General features: G+C 39.5%; 1 protein-coding gene across 1 annotated transcript; it reads right to left on the minus strand.

Moving 5' to 3' along the window:
- Positions 1-1388: 1388 nt before the first annotated feature.
- On the minus strand, positions 1389-2324 carry LOC114080518 (olfactory receptor 2H1-like). Its single transcript, XM_027922138.2, has one exon. The coding sequence runs from the start codon at positions 2322-2324 to the stop codon at positions 1389-1391; it is 936 nt and encodes a 311-aa protein (XP_027777939.2).
- Positions 2325-13946: the final 11622 nt, after the last annotated feature.

Consider the following 13946-nt stretch of genomic DNA (forward strand, 5'->3'; position numbering starts at 1 on the left):
CTTTATTTTTAAATTTATATATGACAGCAGAATGCATTATAATTCTTATTACACATGTAAAGCACAATTTTTCATCTCTCTGGTTGTATACAAAGTATATTCACATCAATTTGTATTTTCATACCTGTACTTTGGACAATAATAATAATCATCACATTCCACCATCATTTAAAACCCTATGGCCCCTCCCTTCCCTTCCAACCCCTCTGTCCTATCTAGGGTTCACTTATTCCTCCCATGCTCCCTTTTCCTATCCCACTATGAATCAGCCTCCTTATATCAGAGAAAACATTAGGCATTTGGTTTTTTGGGATTGGCTAACTTCACTTAGCATTACCTTCTCTGACTCCATCCATTTACCTGCAAATGCCATGATTTTATTCTCTTTTATTGCTGAGTAATATTCCATTGTGTATATATGCAACAAAATGAAATCAAACCCCTACCATGCACAAAACTCAACTCAAAATGGATCAAGGATTAGGAATAAAACCAGACACCCTGTGTCTAATAGAAGAAAATGTAGGCCCTAATCTCCATCATGTGGGATTAGGCCCCAACTTCCTTAATAAGACTCCTGTGGTACAAGAATTAAAATCAAGAACCAATAAATGGGATGAACTCAAACTAAAAAGTTTCTTCTCAGCAAAAGAAACAATCTGTGAGGTGAATAGAGAGCCTACATGTTGGGAGCAAATCTTTGTCCCTCACACATCAGATAGAGCGCTAATCTCTAGGGTATATAAAGAATGCAAAAAGCTAAGCACCAAAAAACCAAATAACCCAATCAATAAATGGGCCAAGGACCTGAACAGACACTTCTCAGAAGATGATATACAATCAATCAACAAATATATAAAAAAATGTTCATCATCACTAGCAATTAGAGAAATGCAAATCAAAACCACTCTAAGATTTCATCTCACTCCAGTCAGAATGGCAGCTCTTATGAAGACACACAACAGTAAGTGTTGGCGAGGATGTGAGGAAAAAGGTACACTCATACACAGCTGGTGGGACTGCAAATTGGTGAAGCCAATATGGAACGCAGTATGGAGATTTCTTGGAAAACTGGGAATGGAAACACCATTTGACCCAGCTACCTCTCTCTTCAGACTATATCCAAAAGACTTAAAAATAGCATACTATAGGGACACAGCCACATCAATGTTTATAACAGCACATTCCACAATAGCTAAACTGTGAAACCAACCTAGATGTCCTTCAATAGATGAGTGGATATCTTAATGGAATCTCTCTCTCTCTTAGATACCACATAATCATGCTGACACACTATAGAGGCTCAGTTGTGTGGCCTGGGGAGCTCAACATTTTTACAAATCATGAATAAACTCTTCTTGATTAGGAATATATCAAACAGTTTTCCCTTAGTTCTCCCTAGATTCCCCATCTTTCCCCAGTAACCTCCTGAATGCCCTCTTTACCTCCTTGTTCCTCAGGGTGTATATGAGTGGGTTAAGTGAAGGAGTGCCCACTGCATAGAAGAGGCCAAAGAACTTGCCCCTCTTTTGGGCATAAGGATTTTTGGGCTGGAGGTAGACAGCAATGACTGAGCTGTAGAAGATAGTGACAACCATAAGATGGGAGGAGCAGGTCCCTAAAGCTCTTTTCCATGCTTGGGCAGAGTTAATTCTCAGTACTGCCCGGGCAATGGTACCATAAGAGACAAGAACAAGGCTGAGAGGAACAACCAAGATGAAGAAACTGGACACAACTAATTGGATTTCATTGTAGGTGGTGTCTCCACAGGATAGTCTAATCAGAGAAGGAACTTCACACAAAAAGTCATCTATCTGCCGGTGGGGACAGAAGGGCAGGAGGAGAGTGGGTGGTGTCTGGACTATGGATTGGGCCAGACCCAAAACCCAGGCCACAGCTGCCAGCTGCCAGCACAGGCGGGGATGGATGATGGTGGCATAATGGAGGGGCTGGCAGACAGCCACATAGCGATCAAAGGCCATCACTGTCAGGAGGATGCATTCAGTGGTCCCCAGGGACATGAAGATGAACAGCTGGATGAAGCAGCCCAGGAAGCTGATGGTCTTGGGGCCCCAGAGGTTGACCAGCATCTGGGGGACACAACTTGTGGTGAAGCAGAGGTCCAAGAAGGAGAGGTTGGAGAGGAAGAAGTACATTGGAGAGTGGAGCCTGGGGTCCAGAACCGACAGCAGGATGATGAGTGTGTTGCCCACCAGGGTGAGGAGGTAGGAAGTTAAGACAACCACAAAGAGAATCCTTTCCAGCCCTGGGTATTCAGAGAAGCCCAGAAGGAGGAATCCCACTGGGGAGCTTTGGTTGACCATGGCTTGTTGTTACTCAGAACTGAAGCACTGAGCCTGTCAGCCCAAAGTGACGTTAATGTAAAGTGCTTTTCATTCCTGCCATGTGGAACTTCCTCTCCCTCCGCTGCTCTTCCAGGCACACCACCACCCAGTGTTGCTTTCCCTTTTCTTGATCCCTATGGCCAAATGTTGTTCAGTGGCAGTGCAAAACCAGGAATGTTCTGGATAATGGATGGAACTTCACACTGGTGCCTCTGGCTTTCTGATTGAGGGCAAAGAAAGTTGAAATGAAATATGGTTTAATTAACTACCCTTGAACAATAACACATTAAATATCCATTTTGTCCTGAATACTACCATAGTTCTCTGAGTATTCCATTATGTTTATCTAAGAAAAATTAGCAAAGAAATCTTTTGTTAGAATTTCTCTATGAAACATATCTATGTGAGATTATTTTCTATTTGGGGTTATAAATTTTTTAGAACCATTCACATTTTATCTATTTTATTCTTGTTTGTGGGAGAACCAATCAGAGGCAGAGTATACACATACACACACACAAACACATATAAACACATTTATATATATATATTTTTCCATTTCATATAAGATTATATCAGTAGCAAAATAAACTAAGTTACTATTGAAATATTTACGTAGAAATTGGAATTTTAATGCTGCCTTATTTTCACTATTTGGAATTGAAAACATTTTCATATAAAAACTCAAAGTTACAGAAAATTTCCAAGAATACTCTAAAAACCTTCTGAATATCCTTTACCTATATTAATAACTTATTAATATTTGTCAATTTTTATCATTCCATTTTTTATTTATATATATATTTATATTTATTATGAGCTATGGAGTGGGTAGCATATAATGCCTGCTTACTAATTCACATTTCTAAGAAAACAAATATTCTTCTTTGTAAAAAGAACAGTTACTAAATTTAGAAAATCCAACAATGATAAAAACTAATATGTAGTCTGTAGATTATTTCCATAATTTTACCAATAATGATCTTTATAGAAAAATTTTTCATGGAGAATTCAGACTATATCCTGTATGCCTAACCATGGCTTCTATAGTAGCCTTTCCTTAGTCACAGAGACATTGAGCCTTAAAGGACAGTTTGATGCATTCAGCAACCACCATGAGAAACTGAGAGGCTGTAGGAGTGTGGCCTCATGTACTTAGTAAACACTGGGGAATCATGAAAATTGTTGACTTCCAGAACTGAAGGCAAATGTCTTCATAGTGAAAGAGGTATCTGGGTGTATGTGTCCAGGAAAGCTTTTGGGAGAAGAGGACATAAATTTTTGCCATGTGGGACATAGATGGTAAGCTCAAAGACAGGGGTGGGATGGCAGCCTCCCTGGCAATTATGAAGCAGGAGCTGAGGGTCTTCTGAGCACAGACAATCTTAGGAAGACCATTGAGGGAAGAGAGGTCTGGTGAAAGTGCCCTGGGAGTTTGTGGCATGGCATGCTCACCTCCCCATCCTGGGGTATCCATTCTGTGTTAAAAGACACCTTTCATTTCCATTTTTGTGCAGATCTCCTCTTTCTGGTCTTCTATTTTCCTTCCTTCATCATTGCTCTTCCCCTCTCAGATAAAATTTGTATCCCTTTTTAAAAAGTAATTATCCAATGGGCACAGTGGCGCACCCTTGTAATCCCAGCAGCTCTGGAGGTTGAGGCAGGAGGATCATGTGTTCAAAGCCAGCCTCAGCAACTTAGAGAGGCCCTAAGTAATTAGTGAGAGCCTATCTCAAGACAAAATATTAAAAGGGTTGGGGATGTTGCTCAGTGGTTAAGCCCCCTTAGGTTCAATCCTCAGTACCAAAGCAACAACAATAAAAAACTATAAACAAAAGTGCATTTAACACATACCTATGGATTGTATGAAATAATAAAATGAACACATGGTGTCTCAGTATTCCCCCCACCCCTGAACCAATTTAAGAACACAACAAATGTTACCAGAACCTCAGGAGTTTTCTAGGCACTGATAACATCCCTTTTTTTCCCTCTGGAGATGGAAACACTGCTCCCATTACTTTTAGTCATTAGTTTTGTTTAGTTATTCCTTTTAAACTTCACAGGGCCTTATCTTTTCTATCTCTGCAACTGCCTACCCATTTTACTAATCCTTGAACTTAATCATTTTTCACATTCTTGCTCTCTTGACAACTTGTCTCACTTTATACTTTTTCAGAATCTCTTCAATTTGTATCTTTCTTTGACTTAGTTATTTCTTATTTCCACATGATCCTTCTTTCTGGAACTAATATAAAGCAAGCACTACTTTTCTTGTTAATTTCACACACATGTGCATTCATTCATTCCCTTATTGGTTACCAGAGAGTCAGCCATGAACTATCTGCTGCAAGGTAATGAGGTATAAATTCTGCTCTATAATCCCATAACGATGACCTCCTATTATTTTAACAGTTACTATTTGTTAAGTGCTTCCTGAATACCAGACACTGTGCTGAATGATTTTCTAGAATTTTTGGTTCTCACAACCCTGAAAGCTAACTAACATTATCATCCCTCCTTCACACAAGAAACAGTCTCAGAAGGGTGAAGTAACTTGCTGAAAGTTACCCAGCCATTAAGGATCCTAGATTCTGTTTGATACCAACACTATTGAGTACATGTGCAATCTGATGGGCTGTAGGAGAATAAACTTGAAACTTACTTGTGATTAAAGACAATATCATCAACTTCCTGTGAGAACTTCCTGGTACAACGAGGTGGTTTCTGGACTGGTCGGCGCCTCCACTTGGTTCTCTCAATGAGAGATAAAAGCAAACTTTGCAGGAATATCACACCCTTGAAATTGAGTAGAGCTTAGATTTTGGGGAAGAGTAATGATTGCTAGTGTTTATTTCCCTGGGCACTTTATGTTCACTGCTTCTTACTATTATTATCCTCCATTTCAGATAAAGGAGTGAAGGCACACACAGAAATAGCTTGTTCTGGAAAGTGTAGCTAGGCAGCACCAGAGCTGGGCTGAGTCCCTGTGGGGCTGAAGAGGCTGCACACTAACCATGTGCCCCCCACCCCTCAGCCCAAGTGCCAGCCAGAGGCAGCTCTTTACTGTGGAGCTATTTGATGACAAGCCCCTTCCCTCAAACCCAGTAGCTAAGTTCTCTTCTACTGGGACTGGAGGTGGAAAGGGAGGCATGGTGAGCTTGTGAAGGGAGGGATCCCAGGACTCCCATGCCCTGGAGACAACAGCTCAGAAATTCTGCCAAGATGAGGGGCCCCACTGCCCACAGCCAATTAATTAATCCATGGCACTAATGATGACTGAGAAGGGAGAAGAAGATTCAGAGGAAATGTGCCAGTGAGATGCTCCCTGTGGCTAATTAAAAGGCCACTCCCTCTGTTGCTCTGCCACTGGGGAGTACAAGGGCACCATTGTCTCCTTACCTACCTTCAGTGTCCCTCTCTGTTTCCAGTTTTTTCTCTCATGCCTCTAATGTACATTCAATACCTCCTGAGTTGGTTTATTTCCTTTCTCTTCTTACATAACACAGATATAGTTTACATAATAAAATTTGCGTATTTTAATGTTCAGTTTACTGAGATTTGACAATTGTCTATATACAGACAACCACCACCCTAGTGAAGATGTAGAACATTTGCATTACTCCAGAAAATTCTTTATACCAATTTACAATAATTCTGTCCATCTGTGCTCTTGGCAACGACAGCTTTGATTTGTGTCACTTTAGGTTGTTTTTATCCTCCTAGAACGTCACAGAAAGATCCATTCAATATATATATGCTCCTCTGTGTTTGATTTCTTACACTCTGCACAACATTGTCAACATTCATCCATGTTGCTTTGTGAATCATTAGTCCATACCATTTGTTTTTATTCCTCAGAGGTATTCTGTTGGTTAATTATATCACAATTTTTTCATTCATTCTCCTGTTGTTGGACACTTGAGTCTGAAGTTTTAAATTCCCCAATTTTCTGATATTTCTCCTTCTCGTCCCTTTGAATGTGAGCTGTACCTAGTGACTCACTTTAACAAACAGAATGTGGCAGAAATGATGGAGTGTGACATCCAAGACTAGGTCATAAGTACCATTGTGACTTGCATAGAAACTGTGAGGTCATCTCCCCAGAAACCCGCTGACATTGTGAGACAACAAAATTATATTGTTTGAAGCCACTAAATTTTGGAGAGAATTTGTTATGCAGCAGAAGATGGTTGGGTGGTTTCCAATATATGCTGTTATGAATAAATCTGCTATGAATTTTCATATACAAGTAATTTGTGAATATATATTCTCATTTCTTTTTGGAAAAAGACTGGAATATCTGGGTCATGTGTTAGCCATTCTAGTGAGTGTGATGTTTCATTATTTAAAATATTTTAATTAAAAAGATTTTATTGTGTGAATTTAAGTTGTATATCCTGATATGTATATATGTATACATGAATATAGTCATATAAGCATATACATGATTATATTCAAATATATATGATTGGTATATTATTATATTCATATATATGTAGTCACATATACATATATGATTATATTCAAAACACATCAACTCACATGGTTACTTTTTTGCATTTAATAAGATTGCTAACATCTACTCTTAGCTATTTCTAAAATATAATACAATATTATCAACTACAGTTATCATACTGCATGTTAAAACTTTAGACTCACTATTCTTACTATAGTTTTAATTTATAGTTCCCTGATGATTCAAATGTTGAGCATCTCTTCATTAGGCATACTTATCCTCTTTTGTGGAGGTTCTGTTGAAGTCTGTTGGTCAGGTCAGGCTCTGTTGAACCCCGACACAAAGAAAATCATTAACTGGCTTGGACCTAATCTGTGGGATTTATCTTCCATCATTTGCAGCTTGATCTCTACTTCATTTTAGAAACTTTGTTTTTAATCTTTGAGTCTAGCAGTTTCCCTTGTGCTTGTATAACTTCATAGTAGGTTAATGACTGGTAAAGTTTTTTCTCAAATGCTTTGAGTTCAGAAGGTTTCCACTGCAGAAGGATTCATGTTTGTGCTGACAGCAGATTCAGACAGGGAGAGCCTTATGTCTCTGCCTTAGCTTTTTACTTTGTGCTGAGTCCTCTCAAGTCTCTTCTGCACTGTCCTGTATTTTCCCAGCCAAGCAGCAATTGTGGAGATTTTATCAAATTCTTCTGCTATCTCATTCCCAGTATCTCCCCATTACTGTCCACCTTCTTGGAAGTAACACTGGACCTGTAACGTCAGGCTTGCAGAAATTTCAACACTGCTGCTCACTTTACTACTTTTACTGACCTTAACCCTGAAGATGAGTTTCCATATTTGCTCCAAATAAATCAGCCTTCTTTAACAGTGAAGTTGTAGGTTTTCATGGCTAGCCCTGACCCGCAAAAATACCACCAACTGAATTAGAATATATGGAAGCTGTCCTGGTCAGAGAGTCACTGATTCCCATAATTCCTGATATTCTAGCAGAGTTTCCTGAATAAATGCTTTTCAGTTTAGTGTTTGCTTTGATTAATTTCTAGAGCCCCCAAATGGTTATTTTTGACAATCTTAACAATCTTGACAGTATTGCCTGATTGTCTACTTTTTTGGAGGGAGGAAGGATTTTCTGTCTTCTCGATTCTAATATATCTGAAAGTTCCCTCCATCTTTTTAATTTTGACCTATTAATGTATTTGTACTTAAAGTGTGTCTCTATATTTAAAATACAAGGTATTATTCATTTGGCTATAGTGCATTCTTCTTCTTCTTCTTATTATTTTTTGTGGTGCTGGAGATTGAACCCAGGGCCTTGTGCATGAGAAGCAAGCACTCTACCAACTGAGCTATATATCCCCAGCTCTATAATATGCATTTTTAAAAAAATATTTTTTAGTTGTCAATGGACCTTTATTTTATTTATTTATATGAGGTGCTGAGACTCGAACCCAGTGCCTCACATATGCTAGGCAAGCGCTCTATTGTGGGAGGCCAACCTTACACGTGACTGAGTTTCACTTCCCGGCTGGGTGCTGAGGCTCTCAGTCACAGAAATGTGGCACCCTTCTTGGATGTGAGGGTTGGTGTCTTGTGCATGGGTGTGTCTTTCTATAGCCCCATGGGTGAAGCTATGCTCACCTGTTCCTTTGTAATATAACCCCTTGCCCTGTTTAGGATAGAATCTTCCATGGAAGTGCCTTGTGTGTGTCCCCTTCTCTTACCGTGCCCTTGGGTGTGGCCTACCCAGGTGTCAGTCAACCTGCTGACAGTGGACATCATGAAGATACTCAGCCCCCTGAAACCTGACCCTTTGCCTCATTTGAATAGCTTCTCCTCAATAAAAGGGGTCAGCGTGTGCTCTCACTCTCGCTCTCGCTCTCTCTCTCTCTCTCTCTGCAGACCCTTAAGATCAGAGGAGCCATCACAGCGACCCCAAAGAAAAAGGTATTTGTGTCTCTTGTGTGGTTATTTTGTGCAGCCCAGTTAGCCCAGTTTAACTAGAGTGACCCCCTGAGCCTTTTAGTCTCGAGAACAGAAACCTGGCACTCTACCACTGAGCCACAACCTCAGCCCCAATATGCATTCTTAATCTATCATGACAGAATATCCTTAATATTGAATGTAAAAATCTTAGTTCCATTTGTAATTTTTCTCATCCTTTATGCAACTGTTGCCACATTTTACTTTAAATACACTATAAATATTGCAAATAACTTAACTACATAGAAGTTTCATTTAACCATCTCAACAATCATATGATGTAGATATTTTTTCCTACTTTTGGTCATGACTGTGAGACACATGTCTACCTGTTCAAATCCAAACAATGGACTGAGAAATAAATTTCAACAAAAAGTGAGCCTTTACTTTAATGATGATCTTGCAAGATTGGGTGCCTGGTGGTCAGGGACACACAGATTTGGGACAACTAGCCTTTTTATCCCCAACATTCCTCCCTCAGTTCCTCATTGGTTGAGGACTATGGAGTGTACAGTCTTCCCAAACATTGCCTAGATTTTACTGTCTTCTATTGGTTTATTTAAAGAAATATACCTTTAGTTGTCCCCACTTCCCTCAGTTCTTTTGTGGTGGGAAAGTCCCCTTGGTTTGAGTGCCTTTTGTCAGTTTATCTCTGTTGGTCAGATCACGCTCAGGTATGTTTGAGGTCCTGCTCAGGTATGTTTGAGGTCCCCTTCCTTCTCACCGCATTTGTCAAAGGACTGTGAATCTTTACCCTTCAGTATTATTGTTTGTAACTTTTCATTCTGCTCTCCAATCTGCCAGTTGCCTTTCTTTCTCATGTCCCAATTTAGTGAGATACAGAAGGGCTTAGCCAGTCAGGACAAGATGGCCAGTGAGGAGGCTGGGGGGCAGGCGAGAACCAGGGAGCACAGAGAGGGTCTTCTGATTAGGTCAACTTCCTGCTTGTCAAAAGCACTCATGGTCAGACAGACCTGCAGACAGAGGGTGCACCAATCAATAATAGTGAGGAGGGCATGGACAGGGAAGGAAATAAGGAAAGGAGGGAATTCCAGAGATTAAAAAAAAAAAAAAAGACCAAAAACTCCCCCACCAGATTTCCAGCTCTGGGGCACCTTTGGAAAAGTCTATCTCTGTGTCTCTGTTGCTTTTGCAAGAAACCTGCTGCTTGCTTGCTATCTCTATTTTTTTTTTTTCTGAACAGAGACAACAAACCCAGCACCCTACATGTTAACATTTTCATTCTACATTTAAAGCTAACTACTCTATTCTGAAATAGAGGACTTTTTATTTCTCACAAACTTGCTCTTTTTTTCTGCCCTCCTCCTAGGCAAATCCAGTTAGACACCCCATACCATCCTGCACCCACAATTCCATGGCATTAGCCATTCCAGTTATTTTGTTGGCTTAGACAATTTTTACATATTACTATCAGACCAGGCTCAGGAATTGTCCCAGAATTACCTTTTTATGGGGCAGGTGGATTAGGTTTGGCCTTTAGCTCATTTTAGATTCATTTGCATTCATAGAAAATGATGGGATAGATTATTCATCTCCCCAAGTTTTTTGGTATGTAAAATATTAGTGGAATGTACTTATTTGGAAGTAGGAGAGGCACAGAAACAAAATAGTTAGCCCTCTGTAGCCACTGACTTTTCATGGTCATTGGCCTGACAACTGGTGGTGAGCACTGAAGCTAGTTCTCATTGGTGCATCTATAGCCAGCTCTGCCCTGGGCCAACCAGTGTAGAAGAGTACCTACCCCTTCCCACACTGTAAGCCATGTGTCTGAGTAGGTGAAACATGTACAGGTTACAAAGATTTAAAAAAAAGAAAGTGAACAATAAGACAAGGAATATAAGACTCTCTCTGGTTCTGGAACACAGGCAAATCAGTTTCCCTTCCCAGAGGCAATACCCCCTCCAGAGATATTGTATCCATATTTCAGCATAAATGTATATTTTCTTCTTTTCTAAATAACAGTATTATACACCTTGCAACTTTATTTTTCCAGTTAATTCCACTGAATTAACTGAAAATTTTATTTTTTCTCTATTGATTTTTTTCCCTATCTTTTGATTATAAATACGACAAAAATATCCTTGTATATAGTTTATTTCATATGTATATGAGGAAATCAATAGGCTCAATTCCTAGAAGTGGTTCTTCTGGGTTGAAAGATATGTATATAAAAAATTTAAGATTATATTTTTATCACAAACTTTAATAACACAAATGATGTGAAACTCTAAAGTATAATAGTATAAAGAACACTCCTGGCTTTTACATTTGTATAACAGTTTTATCACATACATATGTGGTTCTAAATACTACATTGTTCAGATTTTGCTTGTGTTTATTTCCCTTTAAAACATTTGTTTTGAACAATAATATTACCTTTAATAAAGTGGATATGTGTTATGTCATTAAGTAATACAATGTTTTACGTACTCATAGCTAACCTAATTAATCATATGAGCTTAGACTCTGAATATGGCAAGATGAATAATATCACTGGGATCCCAGGGGTTTTATTTCTTCTTAAAAATCTCCTTCAAAAAATTTATATGAGCATTTAGATTGGGCTTCATTTCTGCTAAAAAGTGAACCTACCCTGAATTTCAAAGTAGTTTCTCTTTGTCTCTCTGTTTAGTTTTGCTTAGTTTTGAGGTTTATAAGAATGTGGTGTTCCTGCCCTTGCTTTCTTTCACGCATTCATTCCTAGCATTTTCCACATTCATCCATATCATTGCTTGAAGGCCCAATCAGATGGATTAATGGCAGCTGATGATATTCTATAATTTAGTTACCTATTTCCCTGAGCATTTGGGTTGTTTTGGTTTGGCATGTGCATTTTTTAATTTGATAGGTATGTCCAAACAGACTTCCTTTGAAGATGGACTATTTTTTTTTTCCAAAGACGATATATAAGTTTGTGTTTTTTTTTCTTTTTTCTTTTTTCCTTTTTTTGTGCTGAGGATTGAGCCCAGTGAGGCAGGGATAGATCTCCCATAGGCTGTCAGGATAAGGGCACTGGAGTAGGAAATTGGGGGAGGGGAGAGATCATGTAAACCTGAAAGGAAGCATCAAGTCTATAGGACATTTGTGACTTGCTACTCCTTGTCAGCTTTAGCCACAACAACTTCTTTTGAGTTAGAATACCTGTTTCTGTTCCTTACAGTTTCAACCACAGCAACTCTTCCTTAGTTACCCTTACCTTACCCCTAGCATTGGCCAACCACAAAGTAGACTCCTACCCAAAATTCTTCCACTCCCTAAAAGATGTGTCAAATAAACTGTACTCTTCATTATGTAACTAAGGGATTGAAATTATGCACTTCTGATGGTTTATTAATCTCAGAGTTTGACGAGCTTGATTGGTTCATTCTAGCATCCTTCACCTCACCAATCACCCGTGCTGGGCCATCAGCTCTGTCTTAAAAACCCCTAGACAACAGACACCTGTTGGCGTCCCTCTTTAGTAGATCTCCTTTCTATTACTTGAATAAATCCTGTTACTTTGTTCTCACCCTTGGGTCTGTGTATTTCATTCCTCCAATTCATGAGACAAAGAACACAACTGTCTAACTCTGTATTACACTAGGAGTGCTGTACCACTGAGTTACCTGCCCAGCCATTTTTACTTTTTATTTTGAGACAGGGTCTCACTAAATTGCTGAGACTGTCCTTGAACTTGCAATCCTTCTGCCCCAGCCTCCGGAGTCCCTGGGATTACAGAGTTGCAGGGATTTTACAGGTGTTTGCCACTATGCCTGGCTTAGTAACTTTTATATTGAGTTTGGTTGGCATTTCTGAAACAAATTTCTGTATTTCAAATTGGTCTTAGAAACTCTTTCATGGGCATTAAAAAGAGACCATGGTAGCTTATGCCTGAAACCTCAGTGGCTTATGCCTGCAATTTCAGTGGCTTGAGAGGCTGAAACAGCAGGGTGGAAAGTTTGAGGCCAGCTTCAGTAACTTAGGAAGACCCTGTTTCAAAATTTTAAAAATGCAAAATGGCTGGGGATGTGGCTTAGTGTTTAAGCACTCCTGGGTTCAGTCCCTTGTACCAAAAAAGGAAAAAACAAAAAAACACCTGTGCTCTAAGGAGGCATCCATGGGGGTAGTACTACGACTGGTTCATCTGGAGGGCCAAGTGGGAAATTCTGTAGGTATCTGAGACATATTTACTGTGATTGCCCAGAATTATTACGGTGGTGGAGGCTGGGGTAGGTGTGCTCATTGTATTCCATAAATTGGCAAGAAAATTAGATTTTATTTAAAGCCCAGCTTTAAAGGAAGATAGAGGAAACTTTTATGTTACAAATTTGCATCTTGACAAACCTGAAGAGCTGGAAAAGCTTTTATTAGAGGTGACAAAGTGGGGCAAAAGGCAAGAAAAATACATGTGTAGATTTAGTTAGACTGTGCTGGACAGGGAACGTGTCAGTGGGTCAAGAGGAGTAAATTTCTATTCTCAGCTTCCTTGGTGTGTCCTTGGAGTTGGGGAGGAAAAATTCTTCAGTCGTACACTGAATATGAGGAAGTTGCCCCTAATTTCAGAAGGGCTCTCTATTTCATAGGGAGTCTGCTTTGCTGCAATCTAGCAAAGCCTCTTCAGCATGATCTTTCACCTTGGCTAGTTTTTGAGATTAGAGGCAAATGAAAAAAAAAAAATTTTTTTTTTCTCCAGAAAGGATTTATTGTGACAGAGGAAAAACAAATGAGACTGACCTTGAGACAAGAACCTAGGAGGAGGTCCCAAGAGGAAATCCTGCTTATGGTCAGCAAAAAAGGTGTCAGAGTATCTGGCACAACCTTTCCCCTGTCCTTGAGCAGGGTGGGGACTCCACATAGGAAGGGAAGAGAAGAGAGAGGGATCAGAGTACAGATGTGTTGTTTCTATTCCACGAAAGGGCACTGTTTCTTATAATCCAGGTGACCTTAGGGAAGGGAATCCCCTTAATTTGTTTTTGCTGGGAGTATACCAGGTTTGTCCTCACAGTAACCTCCCATCCTGCTGCGGGAAATCCCCAACTCCAGTGCAGATTATTTTCTTCCCTTTTCCTTCCATGGAAACAACAAAACATGTAAGAAGAGCAGGACTATAAAAATAAAGGTATGCATTTGAACTCTCGCTGACCAGCTGTT

Source organism: Marmota flaviventris, chromosome 6, assembly GCF_047511675.1.
Source record: "Marmota flaviventris isolate mMarFla1 chromosome 6, mMarFla1.hap1, whole genome shotgun sequence".
Lineage (NCBI taxonomy): Eukaryota > Metazoa > Chordata > Mammalia > Rodentia > Sciuridae > Marmota > Marmota flaviventris.